The sequence below is a fragment of the Delphinapterus leucas genome, chromosome 12 (assembly GCF_059928025.1).
Source record: "Delphinapterus leucas isolate spDelLeu-1000000601 "Yukka" chromosome 12, BTC_Dleu_Yukka2, whole genome shotgun sequence".
NCBI classification, from domain to species: domain Eukaryota; kingdom Metazoa; phylum Chordata; class Mammalia; order Artiodactyla; family Monodontidae; genus Delphinapterus; species Delphinapterus leucas.
The window spans coordinates 44,888,272-44,913,184 of record NC_143140.1 but is presented as its reverse complement, the minus strand read 5'-3'; the positions used below and the strand labels follow the sequence as shown (position 1 = coordinate 44,913,184).

The 24,913-nt window shown below is 43.9% G+C and overlaps 2 protein-coding genes across 2 annotated transcripts in view; one reads left to right on the top strand and one right to left on the bottom strand.

Moving 5' to 3' along the window:
• LOC111164157 (uncharacterized) overlaps positions 1 to 9,850 on the bottom strand; it is a 29,744-nt gene extending 19,894 nt beyond the window's left edge. The window contains exons 1-2 of the mRNA XM_089921666.1: positions 9,840 to 9,850; positions 329 to 9,797 (exon numbers count right to left, since the gene is read on the bottom strand). Of these exons, the coding sequence (XP_089777792.1) occupies positions 8,921 to 9,797; positions 9,840 to 9,850 (888 nt within the window). The 3' untranslated portion in view covers positions 329 to 8,920. The remainder of the gene's footprint in view (positions 1 to 328; positions 9,798 to 9,839) is intronic.
• Positions 9,714 to 14,365, top strand: CD24 (CD24 molecule). The gene is made up of 2 exons (XM_089921628.1): positions 9,714 to 9,917; positions 12,689 to 14,365. Exons 1-2 carry the CDS (start codon positions 9,849 to 9,851, stop codon positions 12,854 to 12,856), a joined length of 237 nt encoding a protein of 78 aa, XP_089777754.1. The 5' UTR covers positions 9,714 to 9,848; the 3' UTR covers positions 12,857 to 14,365.
• Positions 14,366 to 24,913: the final 10,548 nt, after the last annotated feature.

The window sequence follows — 24,913 nt, the reverse complement described above, 5'->3', positions numbered from 1 at the left end:
GTTTAATATTGAGTACATGATGAAATGATAATATTTTGGATATATTGGGTCAAATAGAATACCTTACCAAAATTAATTTTACCTGTTTCTTTTTACTTTTTTAATGTGGCTACTAGAAAATTGAACATTTAAAATATGTGGCTTGCATTATAATTATATTGGACAGCACTGGTATAGAACCCCAAAGAGATAAGGGTTTCATGTAGCTTATGTAGCCCAGCATGCAGAAGGGAGTTGGTTGTCATATCCTTGGCATCACCGTGTCACTTCTTGGGGCATGCTATTGAAACAGAAAATAGTTTATCACATCTGGAAAAGAATGACTCACCGTTTTGAAGATGGGGAAGCTGTTGTATAATTTTTGCCGGAAAGTGAAATCTGCTTAGTCTTCTTACTTTTGGATGCTGCCTTCAGGGTTTAATTTGCTTCAAATTAACAAAAGGTGGCAGATGCAATTAAAGGGAAAAAATTGCAGATTAAGCACTATATTCTGAACTTCCTTATTTGCGATGGCAGGTACACAGTCAGGGAATAAATACTAATTATTTTAAATTATTTGTTTACTCATTGTGTCATATGTGTGCTTTTTACTGATTAACGCTTTACAACTTATGCTACACCCTTTATTGCTAATTAATAAAGCTATAATGCCATCACTAGTGATTCTAAACTCTAGGAAACTCTTTCAAACCACACCCCCTCTGAAGGGTCTGATTTCCCGGCAGACCTGTGCTCCCAATGACTCCCCTGGGAATTGCTGCTGTCCAGAGATATTGATGCTAATGTAGGTTGCTATCATCCTCTAGCATGTTGGGGCAGAAAAAAAGGGCTAAGAATAAGTAAAAAGTAACCAAGACATTTGGGTACCCTGGGTACGGTAACTAATTGTTGTACCTTCAATATTTTAAAATATTTCTACCTTTTTTTTTTTGGCCACGTCATGTGGCATGTAGAAAGTTAGTGCCCTGACTAGGGATTGAATCCGTGCCCCCTGCGGTGGAAGCGTGGAGTCCTAACCACTGGACCACTGGCGAATTCCCTTCTACCTTTCTTTAGAGGAGAGTTTGAGAAATTTAAAGAAGAGAGAGGAATGGCAGCACCATTCAACGTGTCCTCCGTTATCTTAAGCAAATTAACCGGCAAAACAAAACAAGCAAGAAAACAGGTTAACAGTTTGGATATTACTTCATTCAAGTACTTCCCCAAGTGTATATCAAATATTGCTTCTAACCACATATGGAATTCTCTGGAGAGGATGGTTTTAAAGACTTTTAAAGATTTTCGTGACTTCCCTGGTGGTCCAGTGGTAAAGAATCCGCCTTACAATGCAGGGGACGCGGGTTCAATCCCTGGTCAGGGAACTAAGATCCCACATGCCGTGGGGCAACTAAGCCTGCACGTCTGAACAAAAGAAGAGAAAACCCGCACGCCACATCTAGAGAGAGGCCCGCACACGGCAACGAGGAGCCTGCGTGCTGCAACTAAAAACTCAACACAGCCAAAGATAAATAAATAAAATAAACAAAAATCTTAAAAAAAAAAGAAAATATTTTCTTCCTCATTTCACTTCTGATGATGCTGTAGGGTCCCTTGTAGATTGGTACACGTGGCACTGTCTGGCTGTCCTTATACTTAATTTGACTCTGGTCAGATATAAGCATATGAGCAAAAGCCTCACTCAAATCTCTAATGAGCCAATGTTTCTTAATATGTAAAGAGTTCTTACAATACATAAGAACACAACAGGAAGAGGCTTTTCGTTGGTTCAAGAACTTATTAGGGACTTCCCTGGTGGCGCAGTGGTTAAGAATCCGCCTGCCAATGCAGGGGACATGGGTTTGAGCCCTGGTCTGCGAAGCTCCCACATGCTGCAGAGCAACTAAGCCCGTGCACCACAACTACTGAGCCTGCGCTCTAGAGCCCACAGACCACAACTATGGAGCCCACGCGCCTAGAGCCCATGCTCCAAAACAAGAGAAGCCACCGTAGTGAGAAGCGCACGCACCGTGATGCAGAGTAGCCCCCGTTCACCGCAACTAGAGAAAGCCCTTGCGCAGCAACGAAGACCCAATGCAGCCAAAAATAAATAAATAAATATATTTTTTTAAAAAAAGTATTAGTTTGACACCCACAGGTATGTGGACAACTAAGACCTATAGTAAATATTCTAACTTTGAAAATGTTCTTGAACCAGGATGTGTTCTCCTTTGAGGCTGAAAGAGATTAAGAGGACCCAGTTCATGCCTCAGGGCACCATACCCTGTAATCAGGAAGCATGATAACTCCAAGATTGAAGAGGTGCTCCAGGTCCAGTGGTGGTGGCCTGTAGTACTTGTTTAGAGTTTATGTACAGAACTGTTTTAGCCTCAAGTATGTAAGACTGGGTGTTGAGAGAGACCAGTAAGCTTCCTGAAGTACTGATCTCACCCTCATTCACCTAGATTTTATCGTCTGCAATTGTGCACCCCAAGGAGGATTTCAGGGTCTGAAAACATGTTCCGACTAGCCTGGAAAATACTGTAGATCTCTCTGCTTTGAAGCCCGGCTGACTGCACTGACTTACTTCTGCATCCTTTCCATATGTAGGTTCTATGTGACCTAACCAAATGACATCTGAGTCTACTGTCTCCTCACCCTGAGCACACTCATGACACATGTCACTTCTGTGGATATGCAAAATGTATGCAGAACAATTCATAAAAAGAAAAATCCAAATGGCTAATAAATAACTGAAAACTGCTTCATCTCACTGATAGTGAAAATGCAAGTCCAAATGAGATCTTTTTCCTATGAAATTTAAAAATATTTTTCTATTATAATTCTCACGTTCAGCAAAGGTTTGTGGATTTGGCAATCTCACACATTGCTGTTGTGAGTGTACATTTCTAGATGACAATTTGGCTGTTTATTTCAAGATCCAAGCTAGGAATGTACCATTAAGGAAATAACCAGGAATGAAAACAAAACATGTGTGTTAGGATGTTTATGAGGTTATCTACAATAGGAACAAACATTCAATAAGAAAGAATTTTGTACAGTCATTATGAATAATATTTTTGAAGAACATGTAATGACAAAGAAAAATAGAGTAAAGGCTGCCAAAAATACGTCCTGAGATAACACAAATTCAGATACAATGCTATTGGCTCTCATCCTTATCAGCTCCCCTTTTCTAATTCTAATAAGGCTGCACTAAAGGCCTTCTGGGGTGTGGGGAATGTAGAGGGAGGACAAGGGACAGAGCATCCCTTCTTGGAAAGCAGGGATGCAGAGACCCAGTGTTCTCCTAGCTCCAAAAGAGTCCAGAAATTGACCCTGCGGTCCTGGAAGCCCTGCCAACCCCTGAACCCTGAATCACCCCCATCAATATTTGGAGCAAATAAATGCCACCAGTGCACCAGACTGAAGCCAGGAGGACCTGGGTGAATTTGGATCTTGCAGAAACCCTAGCTGGTCGCTTGCACAGGTCACCCCATTATTTCATTAATCTTGTCATGTGGCCTCAAATTTTATGATTAAATTTTTTTTACTGTTTTCTATTGAGTGGAAAAAACAAGATAGAAAACTTTATGCACATTTGCTCCTAATTCAGCAAAACAAATAAGCCAGCAAACTCTAAATACATAAGTATATACATAATCAAAAAGAAAATACTAAAAAATTTATTATTAGTGGTTATTTCTGGTTAGGGGTCTATGAGTAATTTTAATATTCTTTACTATACTTTTCTGTATTTTCCAAATTTTTCTATATTGGGCCTTAAAATATTACACTTAAAATCTGAAAAAGAAAAAAATATGTAAAAGAATGTTGAGAGGACTTTTTTTTAAAACTCAAAGATCTATATATATAGATATGGCTCTCAATAGAGAAATCCCTTTTCAACCTAGCTTATTAAATTCACCTAGCCTTAGGACTTCCCTGGCGGTCCAGTGGTTAAAACACTGTGCTTCCACTGCAGGGGGTGCAGGTTCGATCCCAGGTTGGGGGACTAAGTTTTCCCACACGCCGTGCAGTGCAGCCAAAAAAAAAAATTCACTTAATCTTATTTTAATGGCTGACTGTTATTTCACAAAGTCTGAAAATGTGGTTCCTCTTTCCGGCACAATGTCACATTTTATGAAATGGACCATTGTGTTACATGTTATAACATTATTTAGGTTTGTAAAAATATTTAATCCAATTTTCCTGGCCACTTAAAATTTTACTAATCTCTTGTAGCATAAGGGACCCTCTTGCCTGAAACCTAACGTAAAAGGAAGGACCTGGACAAACAAAGGATATGGAAATAAGACTGAAAATCATAGGAGCATGAAAAATGTATATATACTTTACCACTCTTCCAGTTTCATTATTCCCAAGCAAAGGATCGTTTAGGGTCCACATGTAAACGGCAAATGATGTAGCACTCTTGTGGCCTGAAGATTCATTTCTGTGAGGATGAAGTAGGGTTTCACCCACGCTAGGATTTACCGAATTAGCCCTCGCCTCCATCTCCTGCCCAGGAGTGGAAGGGGAATCTTTAAAAGCTCCCTTAAAGGGACTAACCCCTCCCAGCTCAGGCCTTCTGTGAAGCAACCCCCAACCCCAAGCTCTTCTTCCTCTAACAGCCTCGGCCGCTCAAGACACCACAGGGAGAATAAAATGATGAAATAGATGATTTGCCAAGTGATTTCTCATTATTATTTCTTCAGCTCCGTTCTTCATTTTTCCTGAAAGCTTTTGTGTGTGTACCATCTGGACTCGAGAGAATTGGTCTCACAGTTGTCATTGGATGGATGAGCTGAGGCAAAACTATAATTTCTGTTCAAGAACCTGTGAATGATGGAAGGAGGGCTCCTGAGAGAAGGCGGGGTGGGGGTGGGGTACAATGAATTTTTTTCCCGGGGGCCGGAAAAAATCCGTTTTCCACACATTTGCTTTATGGGAGTCAGCCACAGAATGTATTGACATTATTTAAATGATTTTATCTATTGTGATAAATGAATAGATAATGTACATATTGTGAATAAGTAATGTACAAAATTCAAAGAGTACAAACCAGTATGTAATGAAAAATGGCTCTTACTTCTTCTGTGCCCTAGCCCAGCCAGCTCCCTGCTCAGAGGCAAGTACCGCTATCAATTTCTTGTGTATCCCTTTGGAAATAATCTCTTTTTCTGTCTAGCTTTTTCTTTCTTTCTTCCTTTCCCCCTTCCTTCCTTCCTTCCTTTCAACACAGATAGTACCTTAGTGTACACAGTGTTCTGTATCTTACTTTTTTTCACTGAAGAATTTATTTGGTTATTTTTCTTTGTAGTATATATTATGCTCTTTTAAATGATCTATAATATTTTGTGATACGGACATGCTATCATTTCTTTAGTTGGGGCTTTATCGGTGGATAATTAGGTGATTTCCAATCCTTTGCTGTTACAAGCAGTGCTGCAAAAACCCTTTTGCATTTCTGCAAGTATATCTGTAGGCTAAGTTCCTAAAATTAGAACTGCTAGGTCTAAGGGGGATATGTATTTTTAATACTGATAGATGTCAAATTCCATTCTATAATCCCATCAGTGTCGATGAGAAGACTGGCTTTCTCACATCCTTGACAACACACAATGGAGACACTGAATTTAAATTCTGGCCAAGGAGATTAAGAGTTACTTCTTTTTGTTTCATTTCCTTAAGAAAAAAATCCCCAGGATGCTTAGAGGCAGGCATCCTACTACCAATTTGCATTTGAAAATAATACAATTCCTACACTTTACATTTGTTTTCTTGTTTGATTGAAGCCTAAGACCTGAGAGAATTTCTTTGAGTCTCTAGAGGGAAAAAAGGAACTAATAGTCAAGGAAGCTCATTGCGGTTTATTAGCTTTACAAGGCTTCAAAAATTCAGGGCTTTTATAGTCGGCACAAAGGAGGGGTTTTATTTTATTTTTTGACAGTGAGAGCTGAGGGGTCCCTATGGTCAGCAGAGGGCAGCACGTCCCCACAGAGAGTCAGGCTGCGACTCCATCTGCTGATTCAACAAGCTCCAGCCCCAGGACTTAGAACCTACTCAGTCAAAAACGCTCTTTCACTTGGTCACCTTCACTGCCATCTCATGGTTGGAGCAGGCTGGAGTTCCTGGGTTTGGAACAAAGCTTAGCTAAAAAACCAGGATAGATCAAAATATTAAATGCATGGAATTTAATGCATTTAATGGTGGTACGGAATAAGGGGGAAGAGTATTGTGAACATAAACACCACCATATTGCAGAATAGAATTTAAACGAATTATTTAATTATTCCAGCCACCATTTCTGCTATAAAGCACAGAAGAAACATCCGTTATTGGATTAATATATTTCATACCCATTTTGTTGACGTTCTAAAAATGTCAAGTAATATCTTCTCTTCCCCTAAAAATAGGATTTACTATTTTACCTTAAAAAGCAAATTAAAAAAAAAAAAAAAAAGCAAATTAACCTGCTCCCTTAACATTAGCCTATTCAGCCAGCAAACATTGATTGAGTGCTTGATGAAGAGGATATGGTGTAGGAAGACGTGTCTCTGCTCTTGTTGGCAAAACAGAAAACACTTGGGATCTGGTCAGGAAACTTTGGTTATGGTTTTAGGTGAGGTACCGTAACTGGCTATGTGGCTTTGGGTAAGTTACTTAACTTCTCTGTGCCTCAGAAATGAGGTCTGCCTTACTGACCTCATAGGTGCACATACAAAATACCACCTGCAAAGATGCTTGAGAAAAAGAGCAATTGCTATACAAATGAAAGATTTCAAAAGCCACACTATAATGAATAGATCCTACAGCAACAGAAGTGGCAGCTTAGTGAGTCCCTACTATGTGTCAGGCACTCTGCTAACCATACACATTATCTCAGTGAAGATCATACCCCTGTGAGGCAGGTATTATTAGCCCATTTTCCAGATGAGAAAACTGAGGTGTCAGAGGTTGGGAAGCTCTCCCAAAGTCAGACCCCTAGAAAGTGATGGAGCAGGCTTCAAGTCCAGGTCTGACTTCAGAGTCTACCTAGACTCTGGATCTTTAGTTTGGTTCTTCATCACTCCTCACAGTTCTGCACTAAGAAATTGTACATATTGCTTCCTTAATTTTACTCATAAGAGAACTAGCATCAAAAAATTGGGTCACATGCTATCTCATGGAAAAAATATTAAAACTTAAAGCTATGACTTTCCACACATATGCCAATGTATGGAATCCATCAGTTACAAGATCCTTCCATGAAATACTTTCTTCATAAAAATGTAAATTGGCAATGTGTCTTAAGAAAAATTCTAGGATGACTATTGAGATTCACAATGTATAGTCTTAGGAGCATGAGCTATTATTGACTAAGGGAAAAGCAAACAAATGACTATGGAAAACCAGAAGAGAAGAATGAACAGGAAGAAGGAATTCACAGAAAGAAACCTAGAAGAAAGATTCAGGCAGTTTTCTTGAGTTTCTTGCCATATAGGAAATAGAGTGGCATGAAGGATTTGTAATGAGGACTTCCCTAGGAGGGCTAAGCCTCCAGGGTACAGAATTGTCAAAGCCCCAGGTAACACCCCTTATAGGATGCCCAGGGGAACTGCTAGGCAGATATGAAGGGCCTTGCTTCGTGAATTATGCAGTCTCATTAGCTGGTGATGAGGGGCCTTACCAGATTTGGGTACTATTTGGTGCTTGATATGTCTTTCATGAATCACACAGCTGCAAAGAAGGTTCCTGAGACCTTCAGTGCAGGAGCAAATATCACCTGAGAGCTCCCAGGGTAACGCAGGCACTGCTCTAACACTTTATATACAACAACCCTTTAATAACTAATTCATAATGGCTCTATTATCTCCATTTTACAGATGAAGAAACGGAGGCTTTTTGCCTCAAGTAAAAGTAGCACAACCGGGATTTGGACGAAGGCAGTCTGGCTCTAGAATCTATTCTTAACCACTCCATTAGTTAATCTCTTCAAATTAATAACAAGGAGGAGGGAGGAGGAGGGGACCAGGAATAGAAAAAGGAGATACAGGACAAAATTAATGCATCCTATGAATACCACCATTTAGTTCAACAAGCAGCTTCTCCTATGGGCCCTGCCTTGGGACGAGGCACTTCTGGGCCACAGACCATTCACGTCCTGGAACGGGCTAGGTTATTTCTATACAAGGTGATAATACTGTAAAACAGGAAAATCCGCTGGTGCAGGACAGAAATTCAAGTGTTGCACAGTACATACTAAACGTGGAAAGTTACTGAGTTAAAGTGGTTGACCAGTAAGGCACAGGCCCATTCAGTCACAGACCAACTATTGTGGATTCCATTGCCACTCTGCTTCCGTAAAACAAACCTTGTTTAACCAGGTTGCTCTGCAAAAGTAAAATTTAAACAAATTTACAGCCCTACTATGTTTGGTCTCTGTTTGCTTCAAAGACGGCAAACCACTTGGGCAAACTTTAAAAAGATTATGTCCCGCAACTCAAATTAAATAAAAAACCTTCCACCAGTAAAAGAGTTTCTACTTTCACTGTGTGCTTGAAAGTTTTCACAATAGGATGGTTAGAAAATATATTCCACTCAAATCTGCAGAATAATGACTAATCTCCTACATGCACCAGTTCGTTAAATCGCCTAATGGCAGCTATGGAAAAGTAAAAGCCTTATCCCGAAAGCTTTTGCTCTTTAAAAGGATAATGAGCAAGTACGTTGCAACAGAGACCAAAGAAGCATGTCCCCAGGAATTCCACTGGGGCAGCGAATTCTAATGGGACCGCCAAGGAGGTTCCCGCTCCCTGGGTAGGACCTGGGAGCAAAGCCGCGTGGTGAGGGCCGGCGGGGCCTTTAGGGCTGGGGAGGGGAAATCACCCCTCCGAGTGGGTTATCGTCTCCTCGCCCCCGTCCGCCAGTGGCGGCAGGGAGGAGCGCCGGGGACCGAAACTCAGTCGTCACCAGTGTCCGGGCAGCGTGTCCGCGCCCGGCGGGCGGCTCCCCACCTCTCGGGGGGCCGGGGACCTGGGATGCCCCATAGAACTCTCACAGGCGAACACGAGGAGCTCCAAAAACAAAGCGAGTGGCTGGGGGAAGGGGCGGGCGTGACGGGCGCGGGGCCGAGCGCACACACATTGCTTTGAGCGCGGGCGCCTCCTGCCAGCCCGGCCGACCAGCCTGGGAAGGGCACGCGCGTGCCGGCGCCCTGTTCCCGTCGCCAGGTCCGGGACACCCACAAACCCCGCACGGTTCCCCTTCCTCTGGGGCGGAAATCGGAGAAAACCCTAGCCGAGGGAGCCCCGGGGTCCGCGCCGTAGTCACAGCCGGGACTGGAGGCTGCCCGCCGCGCGGGAGGCTCATACTTTTCTTTTGGGGGGTAAGATGGCAGGTCCGGGGAAACAAAGGAAACTTGGGCTCGGCCCCGGGAACGGCGTGTGTGGCTCGCTAGTTCGCCCCGGGTCGTGTGTGGGAGGTGCCGGGCGCCTGTGCCAGCCTGCACGCTGCCTGCCCGGGGAAAGACAAAGCATCCCTCCGGGAGCCAGCAGCGCCGGCCGCCCACCTGCCGCCCGGAGGTCTCCGGGGCCGGCGGAGGGAGAGGGCGCTGGGAGCCAGGCGAGGGCCGGGATGCGGAGAGGCGGCCAGCGGGCGCGCGCGGTGGGCGGCGGCGGCGGCGGCGGCGGCGGCGGCGGCGGCGGCGGCGGAGGAGGAGGGGAGCGCGGGTGGGCGGGCGGCGCCACGTCACGGCTATTGTGGCTGTCCCGGTATATAAGGTCCCGCCCGCCAGCCGCCCTCCCCACCTTGCCTGCGTCCGCCCGGAGCCAGCGGTCCTTCACGTACCCCGCATCCAGTGAGACGCGCTGCGCACCGACGGAGCGGACATGGGCAAAGCGATGGTGGCCAGGCTCGGACTGGGGCTGCTGCTTCTGGCACTGCTCTTACCTACGCAGGTGAGGTCCTGGCGCACGCTGGGGCTTGGGGTCCGCGCCCTAGGGGGGTGGGGCCGCCCCCTGGGGACTGGCTTGCGCCCCCCACCTCGGGCCACGGGCCCGAACTCGGAGAGAGAATCTAGTAGAATCTGACCTGGTGGGACGGCAATGTGGAGCCCACTTTCCACTCCGTGGCGGCTGCCTCCACCCTTTCCGCGGCCCCGGAAACAAAGCACCTCCGCGCGTGGGCTGGGAGGACTCCGCCCCACCCCGGGTTCCGCGCAGCCCTTCCCAGGCAGCCTGACGCCCACCGCCTGCTTTCACCCAGAAGTCCGAGGTGCTAGCGGGGAAGAGAAGGTGCGCTCCCCACCTCTGGAGCGCTTGGAGACCTCAGGCCTTTTGGGGAGGTCGTCCCTGGATCCCATGAACACCCCGCTTCCCTCTACGAGTGTCTTCGCGTCCCCAGCGCACCACACAAAGAGAGGGGATGATACCCTTCGGGGGCGCCGCTCTCGTCCGTTCTCCATTCAGAGCTGGTTCGTGGATCCCGAGGAAGCCGCGGCTACCCGGCCCTATCAACCCACCTCAGTCCCGCGTGTTTCGGGGCTGAGGCCTGGGCGGGGACCCTCTCCTGACCCTGTGCTCTCCCGGGGACGACTTTACAGGTCCATCTCGTCACCACGGAACCCCGTGTTAGCCAGATTGACTAGCTCTGGGCAGGCGGTGGGTGGGACATTTCTGTCCCGAGTCCCCGCAAGGCTTTGTCCCTGTCCCCAATGCCTCCTCTCCAGATCCTGTGTCCCGAGAACCGACCTCGCTTGCGGTGTCCGGCCGGGTGGGTGCGCGGCGGCCGCGAGGGAGGCCAGGGGCTGAGCCTGGGAGATCCAAGTGGTGGGGGGGCGCTGGGAGAGAGAGAAGGGGCACTTGTCTCCAGCAGCTTGGGCTTGGAGGGTAGGTAGAGGTGCCCGAGCGGGTGGCTCGCCATCGCCTTCCATTGGGGCTTTCTGAGTGCTGAGCATTTCGTACGAAAAGTTGGGTGCGCCAGGTCCCCAGACACCCAGCCGCCGGGCTCACCTGGGAGCGCAGCCTGAGAGCGGAGCGCTCCTCGTCTTGCGCTCCGCGGGCTGCGTAACTGTACCCTATTGTTGTCTTGCGGGTCGGCTGCGCTCGCGAGCCTTTCACCATTCCTCGGTGGGGGAGGGGCACGGCCACCAGAAACGCTGCTCTCCCCCGCCCACTCCATCACCTTTCCAACCAGATCCTCCACCCCACCTCCAAATTTGAGGGTTTTTATTAATAGTTATGCAAATAAATCTTTGGTAGTTTGGTAGGGAAAATTTTGTTTAATGTCAGTTTAATATATTAACAGTTTTTTTCGTTGTTGTGGAGGACCCTTTGATTCTCCTATTGCTGCACTGGGCTCTAGTAAAAAAGTCACCTGATGCACCAAAGCTTTGTTGAATAAGAACAGATTACCTTCAGGGATCCCAAAACAAGTCTTGCCCCCAAACAGCGAGCCCTGTTTTAAATTATGTACCATGTTAATGCTTTCCTTTTAGTGGAAGTGCTTTTTCCTGGAAGCACACGCTATTGGGTAGGTTTCCAATAAATGTATTTGACTTGATCGAGATTTTAAAAATTAGTCTATTTTAGATAGGATTTACCAATTTTTAAATCAATGCTTGCTTAATGTCCTTATGGGTTTTATAACAAAAGGAGCTGGGTTTACCTTATGGGTTTACAACAAAAGGTAGAATGGTTTTATCTTTGGATTGATAAGGCAGCCAAACGTACATGTGGCCAGACCTGCTTGGTGCCACGTCCTGGTCCCGCCTGTAATCAGAAGCCCTTGTAAACCCTCTCTTGCAGTGAGAGCTGAAATCTCCCGACTGCCTTTGTTCCGTGACAAAGGAGAGATTACCACGTGCCCCGCTGGACTGTGCATTTAGTGACTCGAAAAATAGTGTGGTGAATAATGCCACTCAGGCGCTGGGACACTGGGGGGGACCTTGGTCCTTGGCCACAGTGGTGAGCTTAGTGACCAGGCAGGAAGGCTGCAGCTGGTGAAAACAACACCAAACCCTCTCATCTGTTGTGAAGTCATTCCGACTAAACGATGCTTTGGGTGAAATCATTTTGCCTTAAGGCAGGGGTTCATTATATTATACTTTTCAACTTAAAATGAATATCGTGGCCATTTTTGAGATGTGTTATATATAATTTTCAAGATTTCAAGGGAGCAGATAAGATACGCAGGGCCCCTTAAGTTAAACGCAAGGCTGTATTAAATGGGTATGTGAAAGTTACCCAGCAAATCCAGGATAGACGACTCAATTCTCATAACATGTCTCAAATTACCATATTTTAAAATCCAAATTATTTGTGCAACTTTAAAATCTCCCCTTCTTGGGAAAATAGAGGAAACCTTTTTTGCAATGCCAGTTAATATAATCAGAAACTGGATTAGTTAACTTGGTTACTTATTACTTTATAAAGAATTAAGGATAAAGTCATACTCTTGGGAGTTATGTAGTTATTGAAGAACATTTTTGTTTGCTTGTTTTTGGTTGTTGTTGCTACTTGCAGTCATTAGGTATCTCTAGGTAGTGGGTTTTGAAACTAAAAGATCTTGGTGGGACTAAGCAAAAATTCAGAATTAAATGATGTGCGTAAGGGAATAATGGGAACAGAGCAATCTGAGAATATATCATCTATCTTAATTGCATATTAAGTGTATGTGGAGACAACTGTGATGTTGGAAATTGATCAGTGTAACTTCTTATATATTTTAGATTTATTCAAATCAAACAACTGTTGTAATGCCTTCAAGTAATTCCTCCCAGCATACCTCAGCTGCCCCCAATCCAGCGAATGCCACCACCAAGGCAAGTGCCGGTACTCTGCAGTCAACAGCCGGTCTCTTGGTGATCTCGCTCTCCCTTCTACATCTCTACTGTTAAGAGACTCAGGCCAAGAAACATCTATACTTCCCATCCTCTAAACCCAATTCAGATGGCATCCAGACATCCAGTGTGACAAGGGAAAAAAAAAACAGGTCTTCATTGAATGAATCTGCCAGTTCCACACCTTATTTTATTGACAGAAACTGTTGAGGATCCCAAATTTGATTGGTTTGAAGAGCATGTGAAGGGTTTGACTAGATGACGAATGCCAATATTAAATCTGCTGGAGTTTCCTGTACAAGATGAAGAGAGACAACATCCAAAATTAGTTAAGAGATGATTTCCTTAAATGTGGCTTAAGAAGTATGGACACATAAAACTCTACCTTGAAAGTGAGAATAGATTTTATCTTACCTAGAGATAAAGAATGGGATGTGGAACAGAGATTCAGTTTTCATTTGTTCATTAAATTTATAAGGCCATAAAACAATGAGGTAAAACAAAGCTTCTGTGATTCTATTTATATGTACATTAGAAGGAACTTCCAGGTGTTACTGTAAATCCTCAATGTGTTGTTTCAGCAGTACTAATTTAATGCTGATGTACTCTAGAGAAAATTTTATGTTGAGGTATCGCTGTTCTCTTGGGAACTGAACTCTTTCTTTCCCTTGGGGTTTGGGTTTGACATTGCATTTGAATTTTTATATAGTCATTGATATGTACCAGGGCAATGATGGATTGGAATCTACCCCAAATCCAAGCATAATGAGTACATTTTGCTTATATATTTATCAACTATTCTTATTCAAAAAGAGCAGTAGATTCATTTAGCTAAACAGATAACAAAGAGTAGAATTACATTGATCTCAACTAATTCAAAATGCTTTTTATTTCTGCATATGTTGGATACTTTTTACAGTTTAAAAAATGATCTGTTTTGAAGATTGACAAATCTTGAAATTAAAAAGGCAAATATGTGAAGGAGCTAAACTATAAATCAAATGTATTTGGCAAGGGAAGACTGGAAGCTTGCTTACATTAAACTCAGAAAAACTTTTGTACTCTTTTCTGTAAATACTTCTTTTTAAACTGAATCAGAATAGCCACATTTGGAACACTTTATGTTATCATTCAATATTTTTAGATAGTTAGAACCTGGTCCTAAGCCTAAAATGGGCTTGATTTTGGAAAGTAAATCTTTTCACAACTGCCTTGATGCACAGAAACCTTTTTAAAAATAGACACTCCCTAAAGTCTTTTGTTCGCATGGTCACACACTGATGCTTAGATGTTCCGAAATCTAATATGGCCACAGTAGTCTTGATAACCAGTCATTTTTTTTTTCCATCTTTAGAAATCTACACTGGAACAACCATATCCAACAGATCTCAAGCTACTGTGTGTGTGAATGAACATTCTCTTTTGTTTCATGCCTGAATGCTGTACATCTATTTTGGATTGTATATTGTGTTTGTGTATTTATGCTTTGATTCATAGTAACTTCTCTTGTTATGGAATTGATTTGCATTAAACACAAACTGTAAATAAAAAGATGGCTGAAAGCAATCCATTGAATGTTTTTCCAATGCAAGGAATTCTTTGTGGGTTACCATGGTTGTGTGAGTCTACTTAAACCATTAGGGATGTATATACCTCAGTATTTTCCTATTAAACAGAACATTACAATTAAGCTATTTTGCGTTGGCAGCGAGCAGCATGTCTTGGCTGAAGAATCCATCTGAAATTTGACATCTTTAGGCCTTCAAGTGGGCATCCCTACTTACTCAGCAACTATTGAATGCCAGCTACGTGTCAGGTTACTAAAGGTTCGATTGAATGCTGAACTTGCTGGACAAGGCCTTTTCCTATAGCTGAGGAAAAGAGTATGTATATGACAAATAGGCAGTATACTGGCAAGTGCTGTGAGGGAAACAGGCCAGGGTAGCGAGAATCGTGGGCTATGGTTGAGTGATGATGGATGGTCTTTGACATTTGAGCTATGTTATGGAGGATCTGGAGAACTCCTGGTGGAGGGAACAGCATATGCTAGGTCCCTCAGTCTGTGTAGTCACTGGCAGTGTATTCATATCTGCACAGAGGGCCACAAGTCACTTTGGTTTTCTGAGATTGTCATTTCCATCTGCTCCTTTAGTAGTCCTGAGTTCTTTTCTTTGACTCTTCCAGTGTAGTCCTGGACTCCTAGCTCTAGCCAAAAAAAGGCTGGAATTTGGGAATAAGAAGTTCTTTGATCAGAAGCAATGTTGTGTGAATCACCGTGGTGGTTGATAAGGTACTCCGTAAATCCACGGATGGTAGTTTTGGTAGAAGCATTGCACGCAGGGAAGGCAAATCCATATTCAGAATAAGTGTTTACTCCTTTAAAATGCTGCCCCTTCTATGATGATGTGGTCCCATGTAATCAACATTCCACCTGGCCGATCACCTCAAGCAATGGAGCCATATAGGGAACTCGGTATTGGTCTCTGATGCAGCAGACTGAGCCCTCAGCAGTGGCTGTAGCCAGATCAGCCTTAACACAAGCCGACGTTACTTGGGACCATGCATAATCTCCATCCCTGCCACTGTGGCCACTTTGTTCATGAGCCGATTGGATGATGACAGGGATGGGCAGGGAAGGAAGCTGACTGGTAGCCACAGAACAGGCCATCTTATCCACTTTATTAGAATCCCCCTCTGCTGAGGTTACCTTTTAGTGAACATTCACATGGGACAAAAATATCTTCACATTCTTTTCCCGTTCAAAGACGTCTCTCCACATACCTCTTCCTCCTCATCCTGCCTTGTCACCGATTTTCCAATTATATTCTATCCATGTCCATTCAGCCAGACTGTTGCCCACAGACCAGGAGCTGGTATAGACTTAATCTCTGGCCATTTCTCCTTCCGAGCGCTGCTTGTAATTTTGCCCACTAGGAGCGTTTCCCTTTATCACTGTCCTTCAGGGATGTCCCAGAATGCCGTTGTGTGGCTGTAGCTGTCCACTTCGGGGTGTGGCCTGCATATATTGTGCGGCAGCTTCTGTAAACCAGGTCCAAGTTTTCTCTTCCTCAGTCAACTGGTCATAGGGAACTCCCCGTGAAGACATAGGTACAGGCTGGGAGAGAGATGGTAATGTAGCGGGAATATGGCCCATGGGCATTTGGGCCACTTCCTCCTGTAACTTACGCGTATGTATTTTTAGGGCCAGCTCAAGCCCAGTATCATTCATGCCACCTTCATTTGACAATGGAGTGCTGATGTGCACATCCAACTTTATGGGTTGGTGGTTAGACCATACCCAGGTCATGATGGGCAGCTCAGGTTGCATGGCAGTCCGTGGTCAAGCATTCAGTCTTAAGCCCAATAACAAGCCAAAGCCTGTTTCTCAAGGAAGGGTTGCTGCCTGCAGAGGATGGCAGGGCTTAGCTCTGAAATCTGAAAACAGACAATCGACGCCAACCCTTGGTCTAATATAAATTTATAGAAAAGCAACCAAAAACTTGCATATATCTTTTATTTTTTTATTTTTAAAAAACACCGTACTTATTTATTTGGCCGCGCCGGGTCTTAGTTTTGACACTCGGGATCTTCGTTGCCGCGTGCAGGATCTTTAGTTGAGACGTGCGAACTCTTAGTTGCGGCATGCGGGATCTAGTTCCCTGACTGTGGATTGAACCCGGGCCCCCTGCATTGGCAGCCTGGAGTCTTAGCCACAGGACCACCAGGGAAGTCCCCCAAACTTGGGTATATCTTTTCAAAAGTAATCATCCATGCTCATGGAGGAGGAACTATTATATAATTACTTTTTCAACTATTCTTTGGAAATGGCTTTAAACAAATATGAGCTGTTTTAAATTTATGAGAGAAATACTCAAAATTCGATTTGGGGGTTATATTTTAAATATCCACGCTGAAATACTAGTCATATAATTAATGGCTAGATTGAGTAACGGGTGGCCATTGTATGGGTGTCCCTTCAGCTAAGTTGAGCCTTAATAGACAAAAGCAGACAATTTAGAGGAAAGCAGATAGCTGCTTTGCCATAACGTTAAGACGAGAAAAATCTGTTTAGAACTAAACATATTCTAAACACCCATACCCAATGCCACTGTCCTTAAAATAGAACTCAAATACTTAGGTAGCTGAAAAGTATGTGTTTTCCGTTTCTCATAGACCTTATCTGGGGTTAGTGTGAATATTTTTGGATTCCTTCCTTAGTATAAAGAGAGTATTTTTTCTAACTTTGGTAGGATGGCATTTTTTGAAACAATACAATCACCATCATGATTTGCTCCTCAGTTTCTCTTCAGATTACATGTCAATTTAAAACCAAATGCATTTCTAAGAAACGTTAGGAAGTTTTCGTATCTGTGATATTGCAGAGAAATCTCTCTGTGAGCTCAGAGGGTTTGAGGTGGTGTAACTGGCCTCTTAGCAACTGGAGGATGCTCCGGTTTGCGGAAACCCAACAACGTCCAAAACTGAACTCGTTACCTTCCCTCCACAGACCCACTGCTTCTCTCTTCAGAGCACCTACCTGCCAAGTCTCATCACAAACCTAGGAGCCTCCTTCCTCTCTCTTCCCATCTCCAATCAGCCACAGCATCCTGTCACTTCTGAGTCAGAAATGTCTAGGCATCCTGCCTCTCTTTCCCATCTGCCTGCCTTCCTCTGACTTGCATCCTCTGTCAAAGCTGTGCCTCTCTGCCCTTAGTCTTTCCACCCAGTGGCTATTCTTTGAAATGTAGATCTGATCATTTTGCTCCTAACTTTAAAAGTTTGGTTGGCTACCCTTTGCCCACAGAAGATAGAAGAGAAACCCCCATTCACAGACCGTAAGGCTTTTCATAGTCTGGTTCCAGCCCAACTTTTCAGCCCCATTTTTAGCCACACTGGATTGCCCACCATTCTCTGAATCAACAATGTCTTTTTATGCCTCCATGGCTTTGAACGCACCCATGCATGCAACTCAGTGTAGCGGTTAAAGGCATGGATGCTAGAGCCAGGCTGCCTCAGTTTGACTCCCCGCCCAGCTCTGACTAGTGAAAGGAGCACAGGCATGTACATAAATTCTCTGTGGCTCAGGAGTCTTGTCTGTAAAGGCACTGGATAATGGTACCTATCTCGTAAGCCTGTTGGGAGAATTAAATGAGTTAATACACAAAGTTTTAGAAGAGTGGTACATTGCTAGGACTTGATAAACATTGGCCAGCATTCTTTTTGTTTTTCATTACATTAATTTTATTTAAAAAATTTTTTTTTATTGAAGTATAGTTGATTTACAGTGCTGTGCCAATCTCTGCTGTACAGCAAAGTGACTCAGTTACACACATACATTCTTTTTAAATATTCTTTGCCTTTATGGTTTATCACAGGATATTGAATATAGTTCCCTGTGCTAGACAGTAGGACCTTGTTGTCAGCATTCTTTTTTATGGATGTGTGGACATTGCATTGACCTGTCTGTGCTCTTTGAAGGCAGGAAGCACATTTCATTTTGTGCTTCATATTTCATTTCTGGATTCCTGAGAGTAGGTGCTAAGTTAATACTGAGTTAGTAAAACAGCCAGTAGCCGTACCTTAGTAGCAGAGTAAGTCAGTGGGGGAGGGGAGGGCAGACTTTTGATACTATATTAGGTCTTGGGGGGAAGCACAAGAAGGTAGCTAGGGCTATTTCTAAACAGGCTAGTCTCTTGTGGCTGCTCAGTTTTCATCATACAGGCAAACCTGCTTATCTCCAACAATGGTTCTCAAATCTGACTGCATATTAGAATCACTTGGGAAGTTTTTAAAACGGTGATGTCTGTCAGCTTTGCCTACCTAGAAGATTCTGATTTAATTGGCCTGGGTGGAGTTTAGTCATCAGTAGATTTAAAAAGCTCCCCAGATGATTCTAAAGTGCAGCCAAATTGCGAAGCACGGGCCTGAGAGTGGGTTTAGGCAGCTCTGCTTTCTTAGATCATTTGGCGGGCAGGGGCTGGGGAGTCAGACGGGGTTCTGGCCCCTGGCTTCGAACCACTGTGACTATCAGAGGTGCTTACAGTAGAGCTGTGCTTGGAGACAGGTAAGGTCACTTTCCTCTAGTTCATCGTTTGGATTTCTACGCAACTGGAAAAGGACACACAGACTCACGCTAGAGTCCTCTGGGTCCAGCGTCTGAGCCAGCATCATAAGCAGATATAGATGCCAGTCCTTGTTCTGAAAACTTGCTCCATGGCCCCTGGAAACCTCTCTGGGCTTTAAGAGGATTGGGCTTTGGGGAGATATTTTCCAGTTTAAGAATATTAATATTAAGATTCCATGCAACTTGAAACATTCCGTGATTCACAATTTTTTTTTCCTGTGAGCTTTTGTGAGCTTGCCCTCCCATCTGTGAAAAATTCGTTTCAGTACTCTATGCTGAGCCTTCAAAAATTAATGCAAATTCGTTGTTGTTACTCGAGGAGATACCGGGCATTCATCATATTCATCTGTTCCGTTATTCAGTTGTCATTTTGCGCCCTACTGCATTTTCTGAAGACTTGGAGAAGGGTTCTCTTAATGATAGATTAGCAGTCTGATTGGTAGTTGCTGTTCATTTTAAATGAGGCTGCAACAACTTTGAACTGTTTGACGGGGCTTGTGAAATATGACCAGTGACGCAACGCTTGTTGAGAGTTGAATGTGAATGCATTGAGGAAACAAGAGTTTCCCTTTGTAGTTTCATTATTGACACTGTTTGTCAGTAGGCATTTGGTTTTGTATTTACTTATTTTTAAAAATGTATACATTTTATTTTTGGCTGTATTGGGTCTTCATTGCTGCGCACGGGCTTTCTCTAGTTGCGGCGACAGGGGGCTACTCTTCCTTGCGGTGCGCAGGCTTCTCATTGCGGTGGCTTCTCGTTGCGCAGCACGGGTTCTAGGCGTGTGGGCTTCAGTAGTTGTGGCACACGGGATCGGTAGTTGTGGTTCGCGGGTTCTAGAGCACAGGCTCAGTAGTTGTGGTGCACAGGCTTAGTTGCTCCTTGGCATGTGGAATCTTCCCGGACCAGGGCTTGAACCCTTGTCCCCTGCATTGGCAGGCGGATTCTTAACGACTGCATTACCAGGGAAGTCCAGTATTTACTTATTACTTATTTACTTATTTATTCTGTCTTATTCCAATTAAAAAAAATTTTGAGTCAGCTTATAGAAACATGCATTATATACCAGGTTACAGATAGATGAAGAATTTGAGGTAGAGGATAAATAACAGTAAAAGAAAGCCATGAATTCATGGATAGGATTGGAGAATGCTTGTCATAGGGTCCTGAGTAGCTTCTGTAGCCAATGGAAGGAAGGGGCCATGATTAGAAACAGAAGCTAAATTGCCTTGCATTTAAAACACATGAGTAAACCAGAAGTACCGCACTCTGAGGAAAGCTTTTAGTGTGGGTCCTTAGGGGAGGCTTCCAGGTGAATATGGTCAGTGTCATTGGCACCATCCCTGCAATGGCAGCAAAGGCAACTTTCTTATGGATGTCTATTTCTTATCATTTTCATCAAAACAAATGATATAGCAAAGCATAATTCAGCAGAAGTAATTTTATCAGTCACCAAAGTAGTGTTAACCAAATATGCACCTCTGTAATTGAATATTCATAGGAAAAAACTGAATATTTAGAGGAATATACAGTCAACATCCTCCACGAATATTATTTTTTGTAATTGAGCTTTTTGATATAGGTTGAGCAGAAAACAATGGCAAACAGCATGTACCAGTTGCTACCCTAAATGCTTTTACATGTATTTGCTCATTTAATACTTGATGTTTCTACATGGTCAGTGCTACAAGCACCACCATCTTTTTACAGATGAGGAAACCTAAACAGAAAGACGGTCAGTAGCTTGCCCAAAGTCACCCCATAATAGACGGTATTTGAACCCATGTTCTGTGGCTCCTTGCTCTCAGCCACTGCACCATCAGCACCTCTCTGACTGTTCGGCGTCATCTTCTCTGACAGGATCATGGAGTATGGCTTTTCCATTTGCTGTTTAAGAACAAAGGCATAAGTTTTTACACTTGTATATACAGTAAAGCTGACATCATGTTGTGAAAATAAAGGAGTGTGTTCAGGGCTGGAGAGCAGCCATGGCGTGTCCACACTGGTGTGTCAAAAAATCTGTGCTGCTGGCCACAGAAGTCTATGGTTTTCAAGCGGGATGTGAAGGGACCCAACAAGGGCATGTGAGGGTTGGGGGCAGGTGGTGAAGGAGAGAACTGAGCAGACTGTGCCTCACAGCCCTTTCCCCTTGGCCCGTCACCCCTACCCAAGTAGAGCACTGCTGTGGTGATCTGTTTCCCTTTTGGGGTTTACATGCAAATGTTAAGCAAAAAATTCCAAGGAAAACGAGTCAGAAATTAGTGCTCCCTGCCATCACAAGCACAATGATTTTTTCAATCCCCAAATTTATTGTTTCTTTCTGATTATGTAAGCCATATACGTTCACTGCTAAAAGTAGGGGGAAAAAGGTACAAAGAAGAAAGTACAAGTCACCTGTAACCCTACCACCTAGAAATAACTACAATTTGTATTTTGATACAAATTCTTCCGGTCTTTTTCCGCCAGTGCGTTTATACAGATACTTGTACACACAAACATATATATTTCAACAAAGTTGTTCTATAACCTGCCTTTTAATTTAATTATTATCACGTGATTAATCATTTCTGCCACATGCTTTTAAAATAGCTCCATAATATTATATCCTTTGGGTGTACTATACTTAATCCTGTTACTGGCTATTTGGATTGTATCCGGTGTTCTCCCAATTATAAGTAATATTTTAATGAACACCTTTGTACCTAGTTCTTTGCTTAGATCTCTAGTTCCTTTTTTTGTGGGTGGGGTCAAACCATTTCACTGAGAGGCTTTGGGGGAGGGTCGAAGGGCTGGGAGGACAGTGAGATCCCAAGTTCGCACTTGGCTGGGATCTTCCCAGCTAGCTTCACAGTTGCTGGAAAGCTCTATTTCCCTTTAGTGAATTGTTAGGAGTAGGATTTCTTGGCGGCTGTTGTGGCTGCCACCTAGATCCTCCCTTCAGGACACAGCAACTCGTTTCCCCACTTCTGAGGGTGTTGACTGCTGACAGCTCACAACTGATTCCCTTCCCAGGACCTCCCTTGGCTGAAGGAAGTTCCCGCTCCTAAGGTTATTCCCCTCCTCCTGGGCAGCTCACTTGCAGTGATTGTGGATGTGGAGGCCAGAGGCCCAGTCTCCTTGCTTAAATCCCAATCAGCTATGGAGGGTCAGCCCAGCTCTGGCTCCCGTGGGACCAGGTAAGGCCTTTGTTTGGGATGCATCACAGCCCAGCTGTTGCTTCTGCCCACTGTTGCTTCCCTCCCCGCTCACAGGTGTTGAATCCCAGGGCATCCCCCCAAAACCTCATGCACATGGATCTCCTGTCAGCGTCTGCTTCCCTGGGAACCTGACCTAAGACAGAAATGTTACATACATTTTTATATAACCCTAAATAGTTTTAAGACAACAGGGATGTATGCTTGCTAAGACTTCAAATTGGTGGGCCTGTCTGCAGAATTGAAGGAGGCTAGCGTGGCTGCAGCAGAGAGGAGAAGGAGGAGAGTGTAAGATGAGGGTGCAGAGTTTTGAAAGGGCCAGACCGTAAAGGACTTTACAAAGTTATAGTAGGTGCATGGCAGGAAGCAGATGACACATCCAGTTGGGTAATTCGAGGACAGTATGTCCAAGTTCAAAGGTGTGGACAGGGTTTAGTAAAGGCCCGAAGGGGTGACCATTATCCCTGGTGTTAGCAGGGCGCCCTTAAGAACCAAAACTTGAAGGAGCAGTTCCTGGACCCCAGCTGGTCACTGTGTGGAGAGGGCTGCCTCACAGGAGCTGGGGCTTTTCAGTAGAGGGACGCAGTCACCCTGAGGTGACCTGACAGAGAGGAAGGTGGGGGAAAGGCGCCTCAACTTTACCCTCCTGCCACCCTCCAGATCTCCTACTGGTGCCTCCCATTTGCCGTACCCTCCTGGCAGCCAGAGAGCAGGGCCCATATAGGTCAGCCTCCAGGGACACTGCCGACAGGGTGAAGCCAAGTAAGGAGTGAACCAGGTGGGGTAAACCAAAGATCTCCCGCACGGCCGTGGACACAGCTTTGGCTTTATCCTAAGAGCCATGGTGTTAGAGGCTGAATGGTGTCCCCCCAAATTCATATGTGGAAATCCTAACCCTACTGCCTCAGAATGTGGCTATATTTGGAGACAGGGCCTTTAAAGAGGTAATTTGGGTAAAATGAAGTCACGTTGGTAGGCCCTAATTTAATATGACTCGTGTCCTTATAAGGAGATTAGGACACAGACATCCACAGGGAAAAGGCCATGTGAGGACAGAGAGAAGGTAGCCACCTGCAGCCAAGGGGAGAGGCCTCGGAAGAAATCAACCAAGACCTTGCTTTTGGACTTCTAGGCTCAAGAACTGTGAGAAAATTAATTTCTATTATTGAAGCCATGCAGCCCGTGGTATTTTATGGCAGCCCTAGCAAACTAACCTATTTAGGTCATTGAAGGTTGGGGGCGGGGTGAGGTGATTAGATCTTTATTTTGGAAAGATGCCTGGTTGCAGCTGAGAATTGATTAGAAAGTGGCCAGAGTAGGTGCAGAGACACCAAAATAGGAGGCTATTGTATAATCCAGGTGAGAGATAAATAGATAGACTCCACTCCTAGCAGTGGAGAAGAAGTGGATGGACTCGAGAGATATTTAGGAAATAAAATCAACACATCTTGATAATGGATTGGATATCCTGGGTAAAGGAGGAGACATAAAAATATTTATTGTGCTAGCCACATCCTCTTCTAGACACTGAGGGGTACAGGTTGTCTCCTAAGTTTCCAGGGTATACAAGTGAATGGCTGGTGAAATGGGAGACCCTTGAAGAAGATTACATTTTCAACTGTTCTCTTACTGATGTATACTTCAATAGTTGTCAGATGTGTTTATATGTGTGTATATACACGTACACACACACATATTTAGTGCTATTGCAAACGATGAAACAGTAAGCATTCTTCTCTAAATTGAGGTATACCTGATGTACAACATCATGTTGGTTTCAGGTGTACAACATAATGATTCGATACTTGTAATGTGAAATGATCACCCAAATAAGTCTAGTTAGCATCTGTCACCGGATCTAGTTAACAGAATTTTGCTTTCTTGTGATGAGAACTTTTAACATCTACTTTCTTAGCAACTTTGAGACTGCAGTACGGTGTTATTAACTAGAGTCATTGTGCTGTGCCTCACATCCCCAGGACTTACTTATTTTAGAACTGGAAGTTGGTACTTTTTGATTTCATTCACCCATTTTGCCTAACCACCCCCCCGCTCCCACCCCCAGCCTCTGGCAACCACCAATCTCGTCTCTGTATCTATGAGCTTGCTTTTTTTTTTTTAATTCCACATAAAAGGGAGATCATATGGTATTTGCCTTTCGCTGTCTGACTTATTTCACCTGGCATAATACCATCCAGGTCCAACCACGTTGTCGCAAATGGCAAGATTTCATTCTTTTCTATGGCTGAAGAATATTCCATTGTGTATATATACCGCATTTTCTTTATTCATTCATCTGTTGATAGACATTTATGTTGTTTCCATATCTTGGCTATTGTAAATAATGCTGAACATTGGGGTGCATATATCCTTTGGAGTTAGTGTTTTTTGTTTTATTCTGATAAATACCCAGAAGTGGAATTGCTGGATCATATGGTAGCTCTATTTTTAATTTTTTGAGGAACCTCCATACTATTCTCCATAGTGGTGACCACACCAATTTACATTCTCACCAACAGTGTACAAGTGTTGTGTTCCCTTTTCTCCACATCCTCACCAGCACTTTTTATTTCTTGTCTTTTTAGTAATAGCCATTCTAACAGATGTAAGGTGATATCTCACTGTGGTTATGATTTGCATTTCTCTGATTAATGATGTTGAGCATCTTTCCATGTACCTGTTGGCCATCTGTATGTCTTCTTTAGAAAAGTGCCTATTCAGATCCTCTGCCCATATTTTAATTGGATTGTTTATTTTTTTTTGTTATTAAGTTGTATGGGTTCTTTATATATTTTG